Source organism: Musca autumnalis, unplaced genomic scaffold (genome assembly GCF_047663935.1).
Source record: "Musca autumnalis isolate F117 unplaced genomic scaffold, ASM4766393v1 scaffold_3, whole genome shotgun sequence".
NCBI classification, from domain to species: domain Eukaryota; kingdom Metazoa; phylum Arthropoda; class Insecta; order Diptera; family Muscidae; genus Musca; species Musca autumnalis.
Genome location: NW_027411866.1, coordinates 168,836,304 through 168,862,938, shown reverse-complemented (window position 1 = coordinate 168,862,938; position 26,635 = coordinate 168,836,304). Strand labels below are relative to the sequence as shown.

General features: G+C 35.3%; 1 protein-coding gene across 1 annotated transcript in view; it reads left to right on the top strand.

Moving 5' to 3' along the window:
- The window catches only part of cac (calcium voltage-gated channel subunit cacophony), a 541,297-nt gene that overhangs the window by 384,604 nt on the left and 130,058 nt on the right, over positions 1 to 26,635 (top strand). The window contains exons 19-21 of the mRNA XM_073975285.1: positions 2,824 to 2,934; positions 11,572 to 11,655; positions 12,978 to 12,983. Coding sequence (XP_073831386.1) covers positions 2,824 to 2,934; positions 11,572 to 11,655; positions 12,978 to 12,983 — 201 coding nt within the window. The remainder of the gene's footprint in view (positions 1 to 2,823; positions 2,935 to 11,571; positions 11,656 to 12,977; positions 12,984 to 26,635) is intronic.

The window sequence follows — 26,635 nt, the reverse complement described above, 5'->3', positions numbered from 1 at the left end:
CCTATCGTGTTATGTGTGGTCAACAAGGTTCCTTTATTTGCACCACAAGAGCTGCTGGCTATGACTTGAGGACCATCTTCCTACATCCAGCTATATCATGCTCAAGCAACGTAAACATGCTGTCATTCTACCCCTAGAATCTAGGGGTAGTTAGTGGACGGAATTCTGGTACCATCGACCATGACATTCAACTCAGTGTTCGCCTCTGCAGTCCATGAGGTGAATAGAGTGGCCGTAGCGGTTTTTTGCATATAGTGGAAGAGGTGATAAAATCAGCCAAATAGGAGTTCAGCCTTTCATAAATGACATCAGGGAAGCTACCTCACGCCAAGAGCGTGCAGTCATTCGCATACGTCACGATTTGGAGGGGGTGGAATACAGAAGAGGTAGAGGTTAAACAATTCCGGAAATATCACCCCACCCTTTGGAACACCCTGTTTCACTCTACGGGGCTTGGACTTCTTGTTTCTGATTTCCACGTGAGACTGGTGTCCATACATATAATTGATTATTCACAATTTTAAACTTGGCTGAAGGGTAGTCTGCTGGAAGGTAGTCTGCTCAAAGATTTTTGCTATGTCCAGCCTGTTCTGGTTGAGTCCTCGGCTGTTTCAGCATTACCATGGAGATTCCATAACAGTCCAACGCTTTGAGTGACTTACCGTTTCTGATGACATTCGCAACATCATCCATTGAGAATTGTGATGGTTCGTCCTTGGCAGGAAGAGATCTAACTCGACATAGTACTCTTCTCTTTGTACAGCCATAACCGGGGTGTTCAATAAGTTGTAGATTAAATTAATTTGCATACCTTTTCGGGTTAGTCTGCGTAACGTCGCCACACATGAGTGAAATCATATCTTCCTTCTTTCTAGAACTCGAGAGTGACTTAACCGTTGGCCACAATTTACTTATTGCTGCACAAATGTTGCAACTCTTCAGTTGATTTAATCACTTGTTGCGATTATGCCAACCGACCAACCTGTTAACTTTCAGTGTTCTGGGGTTACGGGCTTAGCTCGACGAAGCTCATCACACTCATTTGCTAGTCCCGCTGCCTCTGTCGAGAAATTAGGTCTCACTTCTAGTACACGACCAGCAGTTATATGGCGAGCGGTTGCAGCAGTGATGATGTCTCGGAACGTCCTCTTTCCTCTGAAGCAGTGATTAGTGAACTCTCTGAAACTAGGCCAATTAGCTTTCCCTGATTGATAAAAGTGTGGCGTTCAGAGTTTATGAACTCGGGCGGTCTACTGATAAAGACAATTATAAGAAGATGATCTGACCCAAGAGAAATGACGGGTTGCCACATTACGTCATTTGTCAGACCAGATGTCACGATGGTTATATCTGTGACACTCTCCACTTTTTCTGGTAGGGGCTACCTAATTGACCCTGCAAAACGTGGATCTAATCAGCCCTATACCCTCTAATCATTTCCGAGGACAGAATTCCACATATCATGATGAGCATCAAAGCCCCACAAAACCAGATGCTTATGACCTTTCAAAAACGGGCTTATGTTGGGTCTATAACCTGGAGTACAGCTATTTATCGGTGGGATGTATATGTTAAGCAACTTTACCTCGGCAGTTCGGCACCTAACAGCTACCTCTACACATTCCATGTACGGGTCATTAAGGCCAGGCTCAGGCGTGATAGTCTGTATTGAACATACTGGTGCAATAGGAAAGATAATTCCCCATCTTCACTTCTGGTGTGATCCTTCCTCAGTAATTTGTCACCATCATAACGCTGTACTCGTAAGCTGCAGTTGTTGTTGAACTTTTTCCTCGATCTTACTGGCAATTAAATTGCAAAAATGATGCATTCTCAGCAATTGGAAATGCAACGGTTGATGTTAAGTGTGGTGGGTGCAGTTTCTGTTGGGGGCACTATTGGTATTCTGTATACGTTGGCGACTCAGTGATGAGTGTGTTCACGCTGCATACAACAACATATTTCCTGTCGTAATTCCTGACATGGACAACTCCAGAGCAACCCCTGACATGCAACCACTCCCGGTATCCATGGCACCTCACCGAAGTTTGAGTGTGGTGGATGCAGATGTGACAAACCCAGATTTTGCTCCGTCCCTGCGGAGACCAAAATAATCCGGAGCATGCATTCCGGGATATACAGGAAAACTATATACAAACATATGTAACACATAAATTGGTTTGCTTTCCTTCCGCCAATTTTTTCAACACTAGTCAGGAATAGTATGATATTAGTGCCTGAACGTTTTAAATTGTTTTTCCAACCAAGTCAAGTTCAAAATGCGGGAATTAGATTACCGAAAATAATGTGATAAATTTTGCATACTTAAATATGTATGTATGTTCTCAGAAAATCACGCATTCACGTCCGTCGTCATTTATATTTAGAACCACATATTGTTTTTAAAAGATAGAATCTGTAGAAACAAGTACTACCAAGTAATATAATGTGAAAAAACTGTATAGTCCTTAATTTAAATATTTTTCATTTCATTAATTTGTTTGTGGTTATGTTTACGTTACACTATTTTGAATTCACAGCAAAAGCATTATTAAATATTTATTAGTTGTTTTATATGAACATATTCCCATTTCCCACATAATGTCGTTAATTATTCATTTATTCAATACATACATATAGTAATTTGTCAAATGTCATAAGAAGTCATCACTTTGCATTAGACCATTCACGTGTATACTTCATGCAGAATTCCCTTCTCCCCATTAAAATTAGAAAATATTTTAATAAAATTGATTGATTATCTTTATAAATATATTAATATTTACAAACAAAAAATCTTACCCATAATATTATTGTTATTAGTATCATAATCAAGGTGAGATGTATGAAAAATCGCTGAAATATATCAACATGGGATTTACGGGAATGTTTAGTGTTGAAACAGTACTGAAAATCATCGGATTCGGTGTAAAGGTACGTAGACAATTAACACAAATAAAAAATTAGATTGAAATATGTAATTATTTCTATTTTAAATAATGTAAAACAAAAATGTACAAATTGTACTTAGGCTTATAATGCAACAAAAGAAATGCCCTAATTTATAAAGCTGTAAAAATGTTGAACAAATGCTGAAATTTACAATGTTTACTCTTAAGAAAATGTATTAAATTTATTTTATATTTTATTTTATTAACATTATGTTTCAAATTAATAATTTTATTCAAAGCTAGCTTATTTCATTTGCCAATTATTTGTTTATGAGAGATGTCATTCGAAGGTAAGTTTAAATAATGCCTTTTAAACAATGTAAACTAACTCCGTTGCTGGCTAACGCTGAGAACAGGCTTTAAATAATCGAGCGGTGACATGGGTTTTATTTTTTAATTCAAATCAGATTGTATAATTTTATTATTATATAGCACTAAACAGCATGTTAATTGCTTTCACATTAAAAACAGTTTAAAAAATTAACATAATTATTTAAATTTGAAAAAGACACAAATCAGCAGGATTTTTTTAGTTTGTTTAATTTTTACTATTTAAATTAAGAAAATCTTTTAATCACGCATTTATGGCCTGTATGCCAGTGCAGAGTATAAAACTCTACCCTATGATGAAGGGTATATTAAGTTTGTCATTCAATAATCGTCAATATTAGTTTTAGACCATAATACTTTCTGTGGACATAACTCTTTCTAACGAAAGAAGCGGTTGAAGTAAAGTTGATAAAATGTTGCTTTTGAATCAGTAGAATTTTTGATATTCAAATATAATATGAAAAATCTTTTTTTGAATCTTAATTATTTCCATAAAAATGGTTAATTTACCTCCAAATGACTACCATCATACAATAACTGAAGATATATAAATTATCAAGTAAACCAGGGCTATAGTCGGACATGTGATACTCTATACCACTACCCGAAGGGAATTTACTTTCCACAAATCAAAACTTCTTTATGGAACAAATAAACTTATTGCAAGAAATAACTTTGTGGATTCTGGCTGTGTGTAATTTTTTGAGTCATGTTTTATTAACCACATTCTGACTCCACAGTATTATAGAAGACCAAAAAATAGAAGATACGTGTCTCGCCGTTTTTCCCTATCTCATGAACTTTCGCGGTTATAGGCCTCCAAAGTTTTGAGGCTTTGATTAAAAAAGGGGTCATTTTTCAAGACTATATCTTCCAAACCGTTAGGAATTTTGAATTTATCTCAGAGGCAAAGTTGTAGATCTTGTCTTAAGGAACAAAAATTGTGAACACATATAATCCATCAAACTTCATCTGTAAGGTCAAAATCGCCAAGGTCAAATTTCTTTTAAAATTTTATCTCGGGTTTTGGTCTGTAGCTATCAAACCGATCAAATTTGAATCAAACAACCAACTACAAAAACGTACCTCAGATCTCAATAAACATCTTTCTAGAACATATGAACTCTGTATAGACGGTTCCTAACGGTCAAAATAACAAAGCAAATGGGATTTTTATCCTGTTTTCTCTGGTTCTGGTCCGCAGATGCTAAACCGTTCAATATTCAAGAAAAGAACCAACTGCAATAATGTAGCAAAGACATCATTGAACAACTTTCTGGAACATGCGAAATGTCTATGAACGGTTTTTAAAGGTGAAAATAGCAAAAAACTTTTAAAAACATTCAATTTTTACACTTTTTTCTCCGATTCTGGTCCAAAGATACCATACCGCCAAAAAATTAAGGATACCTTCAACCACACAAATGTACCTAAGACTTCAGTAAACAACTTTCTAGAACATATGAAGATTCTAGGAATGATTCTTAGGGCTGAAATTCACGAACAATTAAATTTTGTTAACATTCCCCCTGCTCAGGTTTGAAAATAACAAACTGTTAAAAACTCAAGCAAATTTGAAATGTTTGTTACTTACGGACCTGAACAGGAAAGAATGATCTAAAATAATCGAATTTTGAGCTTGAAGAATCGTTCCTAGAATTGTCATATGTTCTAGAAGGTTGTTTATTGAAATCTTAGGTACATTTTTGTAGTTGACGGTATCCTAAATTTTTGGGCGGTTGGGTATCTTTGGACCAGAATCGGAGAAAAAAGTGTAAAAATTTTATATTTTCAAAAATTTTTTGCTATTTTCACCTTTAAGGACCGTTCATAGACATTTCGCATGTTCCAAAAACTTGTTCATTAATCTCTTTGCTACATTATTGCAGTTGGTTGTTTTCTTGAATATTGAACGGTTTAGCATCTGCGGACCAGAACCAGAGAAAACAGGATAAAAATCCCATTTGCTTTGTTATTTTGACCGTTAAGAACCGTCTATACAGAGTTCATATGTTCTAGAAAGATGTTTATTGGGATCTGAGGTACGTTTTTGTAGTTGGTTGTTTGATTCAAATTTGATCGGTTTGATAGCTACAGACCAAAACCCGAGACAACATTTTAAAAGGAATTTGACCTTGGCGATTTTGACCTTGCAGATGAAGTTTGATGGATTATATGTGTTCACAATTTTTGTTCCTTAAGACAAGATCTACAACTTTGCCTCTGGGATAAATTCAAAATTCCTAACGGTTTGGAAGATATAGTCTTGAAAAATTACCCTTTTTTTAAACCAAAGCCTCAAACCTTTGGAGGCCTATAACCGCGAAAGTTGATGAGATAGGGAAAAACGGCGAGACACGTGTCTTCAATTTTTGGGCTTCTATCACGCTGCGGTGTCAGAATATGGTTAATATTTTTCGTGTTGCACAGTGTAATAATATAATAATTGTTTTACACACACCCCAGAAGGGACGAGAGAGACTTCTCTCATATCAATTAGTGAGTGCACCATGATTCATATTCGCTCTATGATATAGGACCCACAGTTTATCTCCACAGTCCGAACGGCGTGTCCTAAGACGCCGCTTGTAGAGAAGATTTACATGGTTGAAATAGTTAGAAAATGTCGCCAACATTACTGAAGGGTATTTGCCACCGTTGGAAATTTGATGTTGCCTAGGTGGGGAATCGTTTTGAAAAACTGTGGCAATGCGACCCATGCTGCAATGTATGTATAAAGATCCAATTGGACAATTAATACGCTAGGGCACCATATAATTTGCAATAATGCAAAAACTGGGAATGGGAAAATGTGGTTCTCTACACAAAACCCATTATAGGCAGTAGGCCCGTTATCTAGTAGACACGTTATTGCAATTTGCATCAGGGGGAAAGGTCAGTAGTTCTACTTTGCCGGTATATACCCTCCAGGAAATAAAATATAGACCAAAAATATTTTTTTTAGTAATGGTCTTTTACCAAAACAAACTTATAATACCCTTTCCACATAGTGTTGTAAGATATAAAAATCTGACATTATGATACCAAATTTAAAAAAAATTTCTTTGACTTTCTCTCTAAATTCTTTAGAATATTAGCGGAATTTAATTTGAAGGAAACCATAAGATGTTACCTGTCGAACGGGTAAAATATCTCTATCAGTTCAAAAAATACAGAACTTTGATCAGGAAGAAACGGTTCTGAACCACTGTACTACAGTATTTTATATGTTTTTTCCTGCATTTTAATACACATACATGTATTGATTATAATAATTTATCGTTTTGTCATTATCGGCAGTTAAGTTATTTTCAATATTTCCATGTTCACATATTTCCGTTTTGGCGAAGCCCGAGTTTCGATATTCTGAAAAATTGACATACATTTTCCAACAAAATTGTTTTTATTATACTCCTTGTACTCCTTAGCCTTTTTGGCTTTCATGCACGCAAAATATTCTGTATTTTACAATTTTATATTTGCCTCAATTTGCAGGGGATATTATATATACTTGAAGCTAGAATTTAATATTAATAGATAACAGTATCAGTCAAATAGGGCTAATAAAATAATTTCAAAAACCGCATTTAAATGCAGTCAGTAAATAAAAAAAGTAAGGAAAGGATTAAAGTTTGGTGGGACAGACAATATGACACCCTACACCATTGTGAATACGAGGGAAACTAGAAAAGCTTGCGGCCTAGGCAGCACGCAGTCTCGCCAGGCGTCAAATGACATTTTTTTGGAAAGTTTGACTGTTTTTAGCCTAAGCGTACTCAGGACAGTTTGACATACGACTATCTGTTGTGTTGTTTTAAGTGACTTGAAAAAATCACTTTCCAAAAAAAAAAAAAAAAATGGAATTTACTTGTAAACATATTCTTCCGATAATTTTTCACAACTTTTAACGTGGAGAATCACGGCAAGAAAGCATCGATCAAATTAAATCTTTGTATGTAGATAAAGGACCATCCTATAGCACTATAAAAAATGGTTTAAAGAAGTCAGTCTTGGTCGACTTACTTACTTACTTAGCTGGCCCATTACAGAACATTTGTTCTATAGGCCAAACTAAGAAAAGATCTCCATTTCTCTCTGTCTATTGCTTCTCTTTCTGGAATACCGCGCCTTGTCATCTCTTCATCCACCTGTTTGTGCCATCTATTCTTTGGCCTGCCAATTCTTCGTGCACCGCCAAGCGGCTCATATTTATACGGCTTTTTAGCGGGATCATCATCGCTGATTCTTATGATATGGCCTAGCCAACGCAATCGTTGCATCTCAATACGTTTAACTATATTGATGTCGTTGTATAGCAGATACAGCTCGTGTTTCATGCGACGTCGATATTCACCGTCATCGCAGATTGGTCCGTAGATTTTTCGAAGAATTTTTCTCTCAAACACACCAAGCACTGCCTTGTCTGCTTGAGCATGTACCCAGTCATCAGAACCATATATCAGCACGGGTAGTATCAGTGTTTTGTAAAGCGTTATTTTTGTTTGATGGGATGTGCCTTTGTTTTTAAACTGCTTACTTAAGCCAAAGTAGCATCTATTCGCCAATGCAGTTCTTCTTTTTATTTCACAACTGATGTCATTAGTTGGGTTCACGGCGGTACCGAGGTAGACGAAGTCTTTTAAGACCTCAAAAATATAGGAACCAACGTCAACAGTTGGTCCGATCTCTATGGATGCATTGCGCGTCGACACCATCAACTTAGTCTTCCCGCCGTTTACCGCCAGAAAGCAGATTATCCTTCGACCTTCACAAAGGTGTATATTGTGCCACTTCTTTTGACGTTTGCCTCTCGAATAATCTTTTTCAGCAGGATGTTGAAGAGATCACACGAGAGGCTGTCTCCTTGCCTGAAACCTCTTTTGGTACAAAATTCTTCGGGGAGGTTCTTTCCTATATTAACTGAGGATCTCGTGTCAGTTGAAGCCATTTTACAAAACCGAATTCAGACATGGCCTGGAATACTTTTGAACGTAGCGGGCTGTCGAAGGCTGTTTTATAATCGACAAAAAGGTGGTAGGTGTCGATCTGCATCGCTTGGTTCTTCTCCAGGATTTGCCGCAGGGTAAATATCTGGTCGATGGTTTACTTGCAAGGTCTAAAGCCGCATTGGTAAGGTCCAATTATTTCGTTGACCATGGGCTTTAGTTGTTCCCTGACACGATCTTGTAGGCAATCGGGAGTAGACTTATGCCCCTATAGTTGGAGCATAAAGTCGTATCTCCTTTCTTATGGACGGAACACAGGTTGCTCAGGTTCCAATCGTCGGGTACGCGTCTTCCTGCCAGATGGAGCTAACTAGCTGATGCATACACCTTATCAGCGTGTCGCCTCCGGTTTTAAACAGGTCGGCTGGTACGCCATCAGCTCCTGCTGCCTTATTATTTTTCAGCCGGTTTATTGCGGTCTTTACCTCATCTTGGTCGGGTGGTATACATTCAATACCATCTTATGGGATTGGATCTGTGGTATCTTCGTCGACTTCGCTACTATTGGATACCGACAGTTCGGAAAAATGCTTAGCACACTATCTGTATCAGTTACCAGATTACCTTGTTGGTCTATACAGGAGGATGTGCCAGTTCCAAAGCCTTTGGTAGAATTTTCCGACTTCATTCTGTCTCCTGTACATCTCGATTTGTTCACACTCCCGCTTTTTTTCTTTTTCCTGCGGAAAAGACGTTTCTCCTCTCTCCTTTTCTCCCGATACCTCTCTCGTGCGCTACGAGTTGCTACTGATTGCAAAGTAGCCCTATATGCCGCATTTTTCTCTTCGGTAGCAGCACGACACTCCCGGTCATACCATGGATTCCTTAGTGGAGGTCTCTGGTATCCAAGTACTGATTTTGCGGCTGTTTGCATGGAGTGGGCAATGTTTTGCCATTGTCCTGATATGTTATCGGGACGAGGAGTGCTTTGATTAAGCAGTTGGGCCAGTTGAGTGAAATGTGCTGTGGCTATCTGTTGTGATTGCATCTTACCGATGTCCAACTTCCGTGTTGTGTCTGTTCGCACTTTGTTTGCTACGTTTAATCTGGTACGTACCTTTGTTGCAACAAGGTAGTGGTCCGAGTCTATGTTTGCACCTCGGAACGATCGTACATCCAACACGCTTGATGCATGTCTTCCATCTATCACAACGTGATCAATTTCACTTCTTGTTCTTTTATCTGGCGACAGCCAGGTGCCCTCATGAATATCGAGATGCTTAAATCTGGTACTGCTAACTACCATGTTTCTTGCAGCTGCAAAGTCTATCATCCTCATACCATTGTCAGATGTTTCACTGTGGAAACTGAATTTCCCGACTGTTGGGCCAAAGATATTCTCCTTTCCAATTTTGGCATTAATCGCAACGTTTAAATAAATAAATAAAATCGCCTAGTATAAATATAACGTCATGGGCAGGGCAACGGTCATAAGTTTCTTCTAAGCGCTCGTAAAATATATATCTTTGGTCTGTTCGTCCTTGTCTTCAGTGGGAGCATGAGCGCAAATAATGCTGATGTTGAAGAATTTTGCTTTTAATCGAATTGCGAGTCTTTCATTCACTGAGGTGAAGCTGGAAACCAGACGTTTCTACCTCCGACCAACTACAAATCCGCAACCAAACTCATGCTTTGTGTCATGGCAGCTATAATACAGTGCGTCACCTTTAGGTGTTGTTGTGACGCCTTTCCCGTTCCATCGTATTTCCTGTATTGCAGTAATGTCGGCCTTGTACTTTTCAAGTACATCTGCCATCATAGTAGGCTGTTTTTTCTAGGGGAGGGTTACTAACCCGACGCCCAAACCCAAGTTTTTAGTGTTCTTATGGGAGAACGCGCAGCATATGTTAGCTCACTACCTTTAACGGGTGTTAAAGGCAGTTCCCCAGGTGACACCACGGGCAGGTCAGTGTCCACTTGAGATGAAAGAGGGACCAAGAAAAATCCTGGGCTTTGTCATGTTAAAGCCGTTTAGGACCGTTCCTTGGTATCTTCCATCCCCTACGTCACCCAGGCAAGATTATTAGGTACTTAATAAGCTCACAAAATGTGTGTTGATGGGTCCAGTCGTTTTCGAGTTGGAGTGAATACCGCAAAACACTTTTATAAACACAGTGTTTCCTAGGCGGTCATACTTCACAGAACTATGCAATATTTTTCAATAAAATAATTACTAAGAGTAGTGAAGTGCCATTTCAGATGATAAAAGACCTACTAAATACTGGTTGTTTTCTTGGAAAAATCATAAATGGGTTCTTTAAATTTTCACCACATGTAATCAGAAGATCTACTAGTTTTTTTTGTATATAAACAAATACTACTTCCAGTTCGATTTTTTGGAATTCTCATTTACCCATCATACTTATTCTTGAGCTAGTGTCGATACAAAATGGCAGAAGAGCTGATGAGATGAGCTAATGAGGATTTGTGGCGAAACTAAACTATCTGTTTCTCTGTCTTTCCCGAAAGTTAGATAATTGAATTCCATATTCAAATGCTTGTATCTTTTACATTTTATTGAAATTATGCCGAATTACTTTAACAAAAAGCCGTCTTTAAAATTTCACCAACTGTCTTTAAAAAAATATTTGCAAAGTCTCGATCAGCGTTGGTACAAATGTACAATATTCTTAAAATCCACATAAAGTCCATGAAACTTGTTTTCTAAATTCACAATAACTTCTCAAGAAACTGGTTAAACGTCCACATAAATGCTGAAAGAAGCAATCAAAAATATTGCTCAAGTTAAGCAAAGATTAAAACAAATCTTAAATTCATACCGGCCTGCACCACGTATAAATTGTGCTTGACTATTTTTGACCAAACCTTTACCTTTTATTTTTTCAAAAATCATTCATTTTTAGTTCCATCTTTGATTTCAAATGCATTTATCCAAAATCCAAATCATTTATTTATTTTCTATCCGCTACTGGTTTCTTTCACTTTAATTAATTTTTTATACAAATTTCCAAATTTTTTTTTTAATTTTTTTGTAGTATCATGATGCACCGCCGAAACACAATGAAATATTGATCATCCTAAATCTGATTTTAACATTTTTCTTCTCACTGGAAACTTTAATGAAATTAATAGCATTTGGCATAAAGGTAAGGTGTACGAACTGTAACGAAAATGAAGGGTTATTTTTCATCGAAGGGAAACATTGAAAATTTCAGCAAAGTCTTTATAAAAATTGGGAGTAAAAAGCCATAAATTTTATGAAAAAATAAAATAACTAAAATATGTGTTTATGATGTTTAATGTTATTATTTATTTTTTTTTAGAATTTCTTTAAAGATCCCTGGAATATCTTCGATTTGATTACAGTATTGGGCAGTATTGTGGATGCACTATGGATGGAATTTGGGGTAAATATTGTCAATATTGTTATATACTATTACATATATACTACTATGCTGTGTGCAAATATTCAAAAGGAAAAAAAAGAAATAATTTGTTAGGCCATGTTTAAAGAAAACATACTTATAAATAAGAAAAAGCAAAGAACACTTTTAATAGAGAATAATTTAACGTTATTGCTTTGCGAAACTATAAATACGTTATGTTATACATACATTTTTAAAACAATATGCTTTAACAAAGGTATTCCAACTCTGCCTTATGCCCGAACAAATGTTATGTAATGTCTTGTGTTTGTTAAGGGGTTACTTCAATGTAATTAATTTTACACCAAGTTTATGTTGTGAAATGATAATGATGATGATGAAAAAAAGGAATTAATGCATTATTATATTATTTATTTCTTAACGAAGCTTAGCTTATATAATTTTTAAGGGTTTTTATAAATAGGTTTTTTAAAATGCAAATTATATAAAAATTACTACATACATATATAAATAGCAACAATATTCTATAAATATATATTTTCTCTTTATAAATATAACATACATATTAATAACTTATTTATATGGGAATATAAATTAATTAACAGTTATTATTGTTTGATATTTATATACAAATGTTTTTTAATTAACAAAAAATATGCTCTCATATATAATCATAAGCCATTTTGAATATAATTAATCTCATATATTTCTTTTTTTAATTTTCCTTTTTTTCATAATTTATTATAAATGTGTGTCTGTACGATTGAAAACAATTTGACCATAACGACCATAACAAACAAAATATGAAATGAAATTACGAAAATGGGGTCTGACAAAACAAATCAACAAAAAAATTATTTGCAAATATCGAAATAATTGAAACACCCTGAAAACAACACCAACATTACCCTGCAATGACACTTGTGAACCACTACCACCACCCCTCTACACAAACCCAACTAAATACTCTATATTTTGACAACACCACGATCTCCAACACTATTGAACACCACTATTCAATATCACCACTACTACAATTTTATCTTTCACAAAAAATCTGACTCAAAATTTGCCAAATGAAATGAATTGTCATTCGCCTTCAAAATTTACTCAATTCTCCGCTGACAAAATCCCTTCATCATCTAAACTCATCAAAATTTTCAACGCCATTTTCAAACAAAAAACCGAAACAAACAAAAAAACTTGAAACGAAATCAAAAAAATTCTCTATCTTTCTTCAACAATCATCAAAAAAAAATACAACCAACAATAAAAACACCAACAAAAATAATTTCATCTCCACAACCACCACCAACTCTTTCTCTAAACTACAACAACAACAGCACGATGTAAGTACAGAAAAAAATATTTCAACACTAAAATTTAAGCCAGAAAGACTTATTTAACAAAAAAAAAAACCCCCGAACAATCAAAAACGGAAACACTTTTTTCTCGTTAGTTTCCTCATTGCCTTTATTTCGATCCATAATTTCCTTGTTCCCCCTCCCTCACCCCTTCTCAACTACTCATTCTCGAACATCTAACATCTCTAACTAGCTAGCAAAATCGTTCAATCGATCGATGTCTTTTATATTAAAATGTCATCCTCTCGTACATATTAACTCCTTTTAGTTGGTATCTTTTATGTTTCACTAACCCCTCTCCTATTTACGATTTTGAATAATGCATTGATATGACAGCCTACCATAAATTAACAGAAATTAATAATCGTTAGCATTTTGTTTTGGACCTCAGAATTATTATTCTTTTATTGAATGTTTTCTTTCCCAAGCATACAACATTATTTCTAAATTCAATGTTTAGTTTGATGTTTTTCCCAACTTTTCCTCAGTATTTTCTCATCGCTTTAGTTAATTCAGTTAATTCATGTAAAGAATTTGTGAGAATTTCTAAAATGTTTTATCCATGTTAGACGTTAATGTGTTCTTTATATACATTAAAGACCCAACAATTAATGGGTCTATTTACACCGAAATAATCAGACCGTTTTATTTTACATTTTCTTTTACTTTCATGTCAAAATTTCAATGAAATTACTATAAGTGTGGACCGGGACCAATATAACAAATTAAGGAAACACGCCGTTGCGGCAGTGAAACCTTTTTTTTTAGTACAACAGTCCCTAGAATTTAGGTTCAGGTTCTATTATACTGAATGATATAAGACATATTTTAAATGTATGGATTGACCGTGGATTCGTTTTCTATCTAAATTTAACAATCAACTAATTAAGTTTCCTAATAGTCCGAATAGATTGAAACATATTTGTAAGGTTCATTTTACATAATTAATTCTGAAAAAATATGAATTGATTTTATTTCAAATAGTGAAATATACCACAACTTTTGGTAATTTCACCCTACGGTTTGTGGTTCATGTGAGCACTCCCCCAAATAGTTTTTTTAAATTTAATTCTAAATAGTTAAAAAAAACAAGACAATGACAAAAAAAAAAAAAACATCAAAACCAAACACAATAATTATGCCGTATATAAAATATATTGATTTTGTATCACGAGTTTGCTTTAAAATCATTGCTATATGACAAAAATTTTTAGTAATCGAACTTCTTCATAAAGGTCTCGAAATATTAAATTACGTTAAACAAAGTTTGGAAGAAAATTATGAAACAGTTTTAGAGTTTTCTTGCATATAGCCATTTTAGCGTTTGGGCCATTATCTCAGGAAGTATTGACTTACTCCGGAAAAAATTAACCGTTGTAAATGAGGCCGCTAGAACAACCTACTGAAAGAAGAAACAAACAAGACTCCTTGAACTTCACTTTCTCCGAATTTTCAAATCTGATACATGACTGGACGACATAATACAATGTGTAAAGTCTGCACCAATCAGAAACTTCCTGAGATAATTATATTTCGGATTTGCCATTTTGGTTGGTGACGTCAGGGTTTCTTGGAGTTTTAGGCTAATATCTCAGGAAGTATGGACTTGCGCAAGAAAGAAAAATGTACCGTCGTAAAGACAACCACAAGGACAACCTACTGAAAAAAAATTCAAAACGATCCGAGAGGAGCTATTAAAGTTCACTTTATCCGAATTTTGTGTAAGAGGTACCCGAAGGAGTGGACCAATATAGTCCATATTCGAAACCGATAAATGTCTGGAATAAATAATGAGATCGATTTGGACCAAACTTTGCACAGTTTGGTCCAAATCAATTGCTCCCTTCGAGAGTTATCGTTCACACCATTTTACAGAAAAAATTTGAACTGTTGTGGGGGAGGTACCCGAAGGTGTGGACCGATATGGCCCATCTTCGAACTAAAGAACTAAAAATGTCGAATAATATCAACACTTACAAATTTAGACAAAATATTACGACACCCAAGATTTGGTTCGAATCGGTTGATCCGTTCGAGAGTTATCGTGCGCACCAGCCAGACAGACGGACGGACGTGGCTAAATCGACTCCAAATTGTCGGAAACGAATTTCGTCATTTCAATGAGGCATATTTCGTCGTATCAATGAGTATATGCCCTCTCAAGCCCGCAAAATTCCTTCAACCCAAAAGTGGAAAAACTGGAAGCAATTTTTAAGAGAGTTAGAGAGGAAAGAGAGCAAAAATGCCTTTCTCATCTACCACAGGCTACCAGAAAAACCTCTTCAGGTAGAAAATGGTAGAACTGATTTTCGACATTTGTTTGACGATTATTTGACAATGAAGAAAAACGGAAGAAAAAGGCGAACGCTGACAAAACAAAATTAAAAACTATAAAACAAAAGAAAAAGTTTGAATTTTTATGTTTGTTTTTGACATTTCTACCAGATCTACCATTTGTTCGTTCCTTTATCTTTCTGGTAAAACTGTTCATGAGAGAGCAATTCTGACAGTTTTCTCTTTTACCACTTTTGTGATTAAAAAGTAAAGGAACAAAGATAAAATAAATCGGGCAAAAATATATATGGGAGGTATATCCAAATCTGAATTGATTTCAAAATAATTTTGCGAAATATTTATAGTCCAAATTCCGTCAAGTTCTTTTATCAAAAATTGGACTGTGTAAATTGTTGCAGCTTCTGGAACAGGCATTCTGTGGGAAATTTTGATATTCCAATATCGAATGTAATTATCAACATCCACAGTTGGTCTGAGTCTACTAACAACATGCGTGATGAAAACATAATCTTCGTCTTATGGCCGTTGATTGCCAAATCCACTTTGGCAGACACTTTTTCAATTTTTGCAAATGTGGCTGTTACGGCTCGCGTTGAGCGACCTTTTATGTCTATGGCATCTGCGTAGGCCAGTACCATTATATCTTTATTGTATATCGGGCTGTTTTTATCTCTAGCGGTATATATTTACGCATCTCGTATGACCTTTTCCAGTAAGATGTCACACGATAGACTGTCACCTTGTCTGAAACCTCGTTTTGTGTTAATAGGGTCGGAGAGGTTCTTTCTTATTTTAACTGCTGATCTTGTATCAGCCAATGTCATCCTGCATAGTCGAATTAGTTTTGCAGGGATGCCAAACTCAGACACGTCTTGAAACACCTTTGATCTAATTGGGCTGTCGAAGGCGGTTTTATAATCGGCGAACAGGTGGTATGTGTCTATCTGTCTTTCGTGGGTCTTCTCCAGTATTTGGCGCAGTATGAAGATTTGTTCAATTGTCGATTTACCAGGTCTTAAATAGCATTGGTATGATTCGATTATTTTATTTTATGCTCGACAGCATTTTGTATGCGATGGGTAGGACTTCAGTCCGGACTTCATTCTGACTCCTGAACATCTCGAGTTTCTCACGCTCACGTTTTTCTTGTTCCTTCTTTTTTTTCTCCCGAAAATACACTTCTCCTCTTCTCGGGACAAGAAGTGCCGTCTTCCAACTTGCGGGTTAGTTGAGCGTAGCCTACTACTATCTGTTGTGTTTACAGTTTCTCGACATCCACCTTACACCCTGTGTTAGATCGCACTTTTACCGCAACATTAAGACGAGGGTGTACTATGGTTGCTACAAGGAAATGATCCGAATCGATGTTCACACCTCGAATCTAACATCTAACACACTGTACGAGTGTCTTCCGTCTATCACAACATGATCAATCTGGTTTCTTGTTTTCACATCTGGGGAACGCAGTCATTTATTTCCAATATCAATAAGGTGTAATTTACAGGAAAATGAACGCCGCGACACCGTGATGCAATGGTAAGAACTCTCTCTCGACTTGCACACTTTATGTCCAGGTTCGACTTACAGGTGAGAAACATCACATTTGCAACGGTGACAAAAATATCCCTCAGCGTAATGTTAGCGGTAATTTGTTGGAGTCAATTTAGCCATGTACGTCCATCTGTCTGACTGACTGGTGCGCACTATAACTCTCGAACGGGTCAACCGATTCGAACCAAATTTAGGGAATAGTAATATTTTGTCCAAACTTAGTTTAAGGCCGAAAATGGGTCATATCGGTCTCGAAGCATAAACTTTGCACATCTCATTATTCCTTCTAGACATAGAGCGGTTTCGAATATGGACTATATCGGCCCACTCCTTCGGGTACCTCCGACTCAAAATTCGGATAAATAAAGTTTAGGAGCTCCTCTCTGACAGTTTTACAATTTTTTTCAGTATGTTCTTCTTGCGGATAATTTTTTTTTTCTTGCGCAAGTCCATAGTTCCTGAGATATTGGCATAAAAGCTCCAAGAAACCCTGACGTCACCAACCAAAATGACAAATCCTAAAGATAATTCTCGCAGGGAGTTTCTGATTGGTGCAGACTTTGCACATCGAATTATTTTACCCAGTCATGTATCAGGTTGGAATATAGACTATATCGGTCCACTCCTTCGGGTACCTCCCACACAAAATTCGGATTAAGTGATGTTTAATATAGGGATAGGTAAGTCGACTTTCGGTTAATCGATTAATCGACTTTTTGCAGTCAAAAATCTAAAAATCGTAGTCGACTTTTGTCTGGAGGGAAAATCGCATAATCGATTATCTTGTGATCGATTTTCGAGTTTGCCCATAGATTGTGGACTTGGCGGTTTTACACTTTTGGCGGTTTTACAGTTTCAAAAGAAAACTCGAAAATCGACGAATAGTCGATTATAATCGATTTTCTGCGGTTATGAAAAAGTCGAAAGTCGAGTTTTAAAACAACTGAAATAATCGCAAGACCGAAAAATCGCCTTTTTAGTTTTAGACCAAAATCGAAAAGTAGAAAAATCGATTATTGCTTTCCATTACCTATCCCTAGTTTAATAGCTCCTCTCGCATCGTTTTGAATTTTTTTCAGTATGTTTCCATGCCGCTCCCTTTAAGAAGGTACAATTTTTTTCTTGCGCAAGTTTATACTTCCTGAGATATTGGCGTAAAAGCTCCAAGAAACAGACGGCACCAAACAAAATGGCAAATCAGCAAAATAATTCTTGCAGGGAGGTTCTGATTGGTGCAGACTTAGCACATCGAATTATTTTACCCAGTCATGTATCAGGTTGGAATATAGACTATATCGGTCCACTTCTTTGGGTACCTCCCACACAAAATTCGGATAAAGTGAAGTTTAAGAGCTCCTCTCGCATCGTTTTGATTCTTTTTTCAGTAGGTTGTTCGAACGGCCACATGTACAACCGTACATTTTTTCCGGATTAAGCCATACTTCCTAAGATAATGGCCCAAACCCCTGCCGGCACATACTAAAATGGCAAGATAACTCTAAAAATGTTTGAAAAATGTTTTTCAAACTTAGTTTAACGTAATTCAATATTTATTATATACGGCATAATTATTGTGTTTGGTTTTTTTGGTCAGTGGCTGAGGGTTTATCTCCGTTAGCACAGCTGACTGATACTTTCTTTCTTGTTTTTGACTAACTCAGCAAATTATTTATATGGTGTCGTAAAAATTAAAAATAAGGTCCCATATCCCATTGCTAATATGAATGGGGGTTGGAAAAAATTTCATATTTTCTATTGTTTTTTTAGAAAAGCCTTGAAATATTTACCAAATAAAATTTGTAACTAAGTTTCCAGACTTAAGTCAGCCATTACGTCTGCTAGAATAGTAAATTGGCAAATGGAAAATTTTAAAATATTTTGAAAAGAAGAGTCTTTCGGACCCCTTTATCCACATACTAAACCTATCGTCACCCTGTAGCAAGCCCTGCAACACTGAAAATGCAAACAACTTCTAGTATGTACATATTTTTGGCCTTGCTGTCTTTAGCACTATTCTAGCACTAAACTAGTAGAACTTATCTTTTGAACAGACCACATAAGAAAAACTTCATCTAGGGCATCAAAATCTATAAAATATAGAAAATTTTACATAATTGCTGAAATTCTGGTCAGTATCGGCTAAAATATTGGGAGTTGAACCAAGTAACCTTTTGCAAAAATCTTCCAAATAAAGTTCTCAACAATTCTTCATTCTGAACAGAACATTCTGAAACTCGAAAATGCTTTACAACACGTATTTCAAACACAGTTCACAGCAACAGTTTCGGATTTCACTACATTATTGACATTTTTATTAAATCATCGTTAAAAAATGTACTGAAAACAACGGGATAGAGGAAAATATTCAGAAAAAATTAACGGTTTTGGAGATACGGTGCAAAATGAATAAAAATTATCTCATTTTTGCATATATTTTGCAATTTGAGGCAATAAATGTAGTTTTTCGACTTCATTATTTCTCCAAATATTTTATTCTTGTCCTTATCTACAAATTTGCTTCAGAGGTCACTAGAAGATTCTCATTGGTTTCAGAGATATAGCCCCGAATTTCTTTAAAAACTCGATATTGATGGGGCCATAAAATCCGAGCTGGATCTGACACAACAAAACCCAACTAGGGCTTCTTGTCTTTTGGGTCTGTACTTTCCAAAAATCTTCAGTTCGAATTGTTTGCACAAGGTTACCTTAAAAATGTTGCACAGTCTTATTGTGACTTTGTCACCATTTTGTCTACAGGTTGTCAACAATCGTTTGAAATGTTCATTGTCTAATAGAAATGGATTTCAAATGTCAATTCCATTACTTATACGTCAAAATAATCCTCGCCATATATCCAGTGGATTTTATTGGACGTATAGCTATGGAATCGATTATATAATATAAACGTACTATTACGCATCTGGCGTTAAATCAACAAAACGCTCCAAAAACCAAAAAATCTAATATTGAAACTCTGGTACCAATGTCTCCATATGGTCCTTCATGCACTATTGCCTCACTACATCCAATGTCTCTGTTGACTCACTACCTCTAATCTCTACACTTACCTACTACCATTGTGAACACATGGTAACTGAGCAACTACTGATACTACTGGCATACTAGTTCCAATGTCACTACTGACTTTCGAATGACACGTTCATACAAAATGTCTATAGGAAATTACAAGAGCTGTCTCCACTTTGTCAGTAGTCCTGTTGACAATGTCAGTAGTAAGTCAGTATAGAATCACTATTGACATTTCCTACAGGGTATTTATAACCCTAAACCCCTGAAAAAGTGCAACTTGAAAACGTAGGGATCATTTTTGTGAATTAATTTGCATAGAACTTCTATTTTATCGATAAGAAAAAAAATTATCACAGCAAGCAATAAAGTAAAAAACTCAATGTAGAAGAAAACGGATGAGTGTCCGGATTATTGAGGTAAAAAATTGCTGTGTGTCCGGATTACAATGTCTACAGAGTAAATATGTTTAGTGCCCGGACTACCGCGTTGTCCGTATTATTGAGTATAAACTGTATTAGTTTTTAAAAACAACGATACGTTTTATTTTTAATTATTTGAATTAATTGGGCGGGCTATCATGACCTAAGGAGGTTTTATTGAAATTACATCTAGCGAATATTTATACAATACAAACTCCTAGGTCATGAGAGCTTAATTAATTCAAATAATTACAGATATTCACACTGTAGAGTAGATGGCCCCTTGGGTCGTCTACTGTAGAGTATATGGCCCTTTGTGTCGTCAACTGCAGAGTAGATGGCCCCTTGGGTCGCCTACTGTAGAGTATATGGCCCCTTGGGTCGTTTACTGTAGAGTAGATGGCCCCTTGGGTCGTCTGCTCTAGAGTAGATGGCCCCTTGGGTCGTCTGCTCTAGAGTAGATGGCCCCTTGGGTCGTCTGCTCTAGAGTAGATGGCCCCTTGGGTCGTCTGCTCTAGAGTAGATGGCCCCTTGGGTCGTCTACTGCAGAGTAGATTGGGACGGCAACAATAAATAAAAGAAACATTTGATATTTCCCTTTTTGATCAACTAATCAACATTAAGAATAATTGATCGCCATGACCACGAACGACTGACTGTAAAAAACCTAAGCAAATTCTCACAAATTCTGCTGTAGTATATTACTTATGTATTTTATATTTTTTATACAAACATATCCTTACAATTTCCCAACAAAAACATATTCATCATCATTATAAAAGAGCAAACAAAACACATAGACATTTAACATTAAGAAAAACATACTAACAATTCAACAAAAGAAAATCAACAGTAAACCAAAACCAAAATTCAATACGAAAAACTGAAACTATGCAAAACTAAAATTTAACACAAAATTACTATTATAACGCTTTTAGAATGTCTAAATGTTGAGTTTCTTTATGTCAATCAAAAAAAGCTACATTTAATTTTGGAATGCTATTTCATTTTCAGTAACTAAAAAAAAAAACAACAAAACAATTATTAACAAAGCTCTTTTTCTTAACCTGTAGATGATTAAAACAAACAAAAAAAGAAAACGAGAAAAAATGTAAACCCATCTAAAAAAATATTTAAACTATTTACTACTATTGGTTTTATTTATGAGTTAAAACCAAAATTCTATTTTTAAGTATATTCAAAAATAGTTTTATTTTTATTGTTTTATTTAGATTTGTTTTGTTTTAAAAAATATTTTTTTTAATGTTTTTCTATATAACACTACTGTTTATCACTACTGAACTGTTTTTTAACACTGTTTCTTGTTTTTTTCTTTTTTTGGTTTATTTGTGTTTTGAACAAATCTCTCAACAACAAAACACCAATTTTTAATACAAAAATAAAAATGTACACCAATACCACTACCAACCACCACGAAACACCTTTACCTATTATCCACCGATAATTTGGCATTGCCTACAATTTTTAAACAAAATCTATTACAAAACAAAACAAATAATGTTTCTCAACTGCAACTATTACGACATTTAATATTACCAAACCTTGTTGTTGCCTTATTTGATAACCAAAATGTCGTTCCACATGAAAATGTTTGAAATCATGAAAATATCAAAAAATAACCTGTCACTGATTGAAACCAACCAAATGCTTGGCTATCCTTTTCAAAACCCAAAACAAAAACAAACACTCATCATTTGAAATGAAACATGAAATCAAAACCCGAAACACTTCATTGAATGTTACACTGGAAACAAAAACAAACAAACAAACCAATATTTATTCCAAAACTCAACTCTGGCAAATAATCATCATCTCTGTCTGTGTCTATGTGCCTATGAAACATCTACCCAAACAAAACTACTACACCACAACCTACAACATCTACAACAACAACGACAATTTGAAACCAACATCTACAACAACAATTGCCTGCCAAAACCCAAAATGAATATGACAAAATCGTACCAATGAATGGCTTTGATATGCGAAAACCCAAAACCAAAATCAAAAAAACCCAAACACCACACCACACATCATACCAAAACAAAAAACTGTTTACACAAAACTTCAAAACCATCAGCAAACTCCTCCAGTTATAGAATACCATTACACCTACAACCACTATATCAGTTCCAATCACACCGCAAGGCAATTTACAGTCCATATCGATCATCAGCAAACTTTAACTGTAAGTAAAAACCGAACCAATTTACAATGAATCTAATCTATTGAATATTAAATTTAATAAAAATCTATATCAAATAAAATTGAATACTTTACCTATTTTTTAATTAAGTAAAGAATTTGCGAAAAATTAAAAAAAAAGTAATTCATGTAAAAATTTGAAATCACCAGATAAAAATAGGTATCATCTGAGATTTCATATACTCCTAACTTTATACTAATTAGTTGCATTTGAAGAAAACTTCCTTTTTGTTTGCCTTGTAAATCAAATAAGCAATTTTTATCTTAATTTGTTGAATTATTTTTCTTCGTAAAATTGGGCTGATATTATTCACATCAGCAATTGAATTTGTAATGGCTTATTTTGCTAATTTTTTCCTAATAAATTAAACATCATAAACACCTTCTCTAACTGTCTCTGCCCCCACTGTCTTTCACTTTACGTCTCTGTATTTCTGTCTCTTTCTCTGTCTTATTCACGGCCTTGATAAAATATATATTTTTAAAAATGAAAAAGCATTTTGTTTTATTATTATTCTCAATAAAAATCACTCACAATTGTGTTTTTCTTTCTAAATGGAATTATCCCACCTCTGTCTGTAAAACTTTTTTCTTTATAAAAGGAGCACCAAATTTTTAGTAAAAAAGCAATAGCATGTTTGGTATGAAAATTGTAAAATAACGTTCTTCTTCTTCCTTATCTGCAACAATAATTTCTCTAAACTACTTTTTGAGGTTGTAAAATATTCTCCTTGTTCACACTGTTCTGTTTTCCTCTAACACTTTGCAAAATACTCAAAACGAAATGAGTTAAAACACACTGTTTATTTGTTTTTGAAAACTAAAAACTTAACACCTATATTTTGATAGTATGAACACAATTTAAGTAAATATAATTTAATTTTTATTTATAATTATTATGTATAATTTAGTTTTGTATTATAATTTTAAGTTCATTTTATAATTTATATAAAATATAATTTTTAATTTTAAATGATATAAGAAATAAAAAAGTTTTTTAAGTATAAAAACGTGATGGGTTAACATAATGATGCAATGAATATATAATATATGTATGTAATATCATTAACAACTACATATAATTAATAATAATCGCAAGTGTAAATCATCATAACTTTGTGTTAGAGTGTAGTAGTTGTAAATTGTTCACAAAACAAAAAAAAAAAAAAACAAAAACGTTGCCAATATTTTAATTGGAAATTATGAAATAATTTTATTTAAATAAGCTATGTGAATATTTGATAAAATAAGGAAAAATAGACCAGAATCAGTCGGCTTTGCCAACAGACATATATCCTCGGTCTAAAAAACAAATAAGCAATGGCTATAGTCGGGACGCACAGGGTCACGACAGCGGCAAAAAATTGTCAAAACCAAGTACCTCGGAGTACAAATATATTGATGGGATTCGATAGAAAACAATCCACTCAGAGTTTTTATACCCTACACCACTATGTGGGGAGGGTATTATAAGTTGGTTTTGGCCAAAAAGTTTGTAACGCATCGAAATAATGGTCGTAGACCCATACTTATATATACCAAAATGAATGTTTCGACGAGCTGAGTCGATCTGGCTATGTGTGTCCGTCCGTCAGTCCGTCCGTCCGTCCGTCTGTCCGTCTGTCCATCTAAACCTTGTAATCACGCTACAGGTCGCAATTTTGATCGGATCGTCACGAAATTTTGGATGTTGATGGGGGTCCCGGAGGGGAAGAAGCCTATTGATTTTGGTGATGGTCGGATAATATTTAGGGGTCAGAATGGGCAAAAAAATTATGTGGATAAAAAGACAACGTTTTTTTCCAAAGCGAATATCTCAGCTTCTATACGGGGTATACCAAAAGCAAAACCTGACAATAAAAGTAGAAAATATCGGCTTTCTAATGATGTAAAGTAGGTTCTCGTAGGTGATCAAACAACGAATATATCGCAATAGCCGCTAATAGAACCCAACTTTTTATTTTTGCGATTTTAATAATAATGACGAATATCACAGCTTAGGTTGGGGATCTTCCAAAAACAAAGTCTGACTATGAAAGTAGAAAATCTCATCTTTACAGCGATGCAAAGTAGGTTGGCGTAGGTGGCCACATAACGGAGATATCACAATAGTCGGCAATACATCCCATTTTTTCATTTTTTTGTAATCACGCTACAGGTCGCAATTTTAATCGGATCGTCACGAAATTTTGGGGGCTAATGGGGATCCTACAGAGAAAGAAGCCTATTGATTTTGGTGATGGTCGGATAATATTCAGAGGTCGGAATGGGGAAAAAACTTATTTGGAGAAAAAGTCAACGTTTTATTTCAAATCGAATGTCTCTGCTTCTAAAAGGGGTATATCAAAAGCAAAAAGCCTGCTGATGAAAGTAGAGAATATCACCTTTGCAACGATGTTACGTAGGTTGACGTAGGTGGTCAAACAACGAAGATATCGCAAAAGCCGCTAATAGAACACAATTTTCATTTTTGCGATTTTAGTAATAATGTCGAATATCACAGCTTTGGTTCCGGACCTTCCAAAAGCAAAGTTTGACAATGAAAGTAAAAAATTTCATCATTACAATGATGTAAAGCAGGTTGGCGTAGGCATCCAAATAACGGAGATATCCCAATAGTCGGTAATACATCCCATTTTTCCACTTTTTTGGAAATCACGGTACAGGTCGCAATTTTAATTGGATCGTCACGAAATTTTGGGTGTTATTGGGGGTTCCACAGAGGAAAAAACTTTTGATTTTTGATAATGGTCGGATATTATTCAGGGGTCGAAATGTGACAAAAAAAATATTTGGAAAAAAGGAGGAGTAGGAGTAGGAGGTATATCGAAAGCAAAACCTGGCAAGGAAAGTAGAAAATATCACCTTTACAACTATGTGAAGTAGGTTGTCATAGGTGGTCAAACAACGGAGATATCGGTAATGCATCCCTTTTTCCATTTTTGTGCAATCACACTACAAAATTTTGATCGGATCCTCACGAAATTTTGGGGGTCTAACACAGAAAGAAGCCTATTGATGGTTGGCATACATCCCACTTTTCCATTTTTTATTTGGGTTGTACTGTCGATGCACTTAAATGCGTTTCAAAAAAATTGACCTATGTTAATGAAGACATTCAGAGCAAAGGCGCTAAGCTATCCCAATTTTAATGTTTTGAATTTTATTAGTCAAAAGCTTATGAACAGGGGTAGTGGTGTAGGGTATCACATAGTCGGCCCCGACCCGACTATAGCCTTGGCTCACTTGTTAAGTCTGGAATTGATATGTCAAGTTGTTTTGTCTATATGAGGGTTCAAATCCGATAATTGTTGACAATTTGCTTTTTTCCTCTCCATATTTCCCCAAAATTAACAATATTTATTACATTCAAATATTTGAATATTTAATGTAACGGTCGTTATAAAACTGATATTTAGGTTGCTTTGGATGTAATATACTTGGTTTCACATTTGTTTGAAAGCAAATAGTCAAATGATCATATGGGGTTTACAATTACCCAGGCCTTTAGTTTTTAGTTCATCGATCTTGTGAAACAAATTTTAAAACAAGTAAAAAAGTATCAGTCGGCTTTGCCGACAGAGATATACCCTCAGCCTGTGAATATTGAAACTATTTTTTCCCAAAAAACGTATTTATTAGGGGGTTTTAAACATTTTGGGCGTTTGAACCGAAAAATGTTGATTAGGATTAAAGATCAAAAGTTTTGCGGAGGAGATACTTAAAGGAATGGATCCACATTGACCATTATTGAAGTGGATCTCCAGCCACTACATATGGTGCCTATGGGGGTTTTTACACTCTTCGGGCTGTTTGCTCAAGAAGTATGGACTTGCCCCTGAAAAAAACTTTTACCATCGTAATTGAGGCAGCGAATGCAAGTTGCTTCAACAAAAATCAAAGTGATTCAAGAGCAGGTCTTAAAGTGAACTTATCCGAAATTTTGTGTGGGAGGTACAGGATGAAGTAGAACAAGTAAGAAAAGCGTTAAGTTCGGTCGGGCCGAACTTTTTATACCCTCCACCACAAATTTCAGCCATTTCGGTGGATTAATGTGGCCACAACCTTCAAAATACCGAAATTCGGAAGGTACCGTTCTATGGGGGCTATATGATG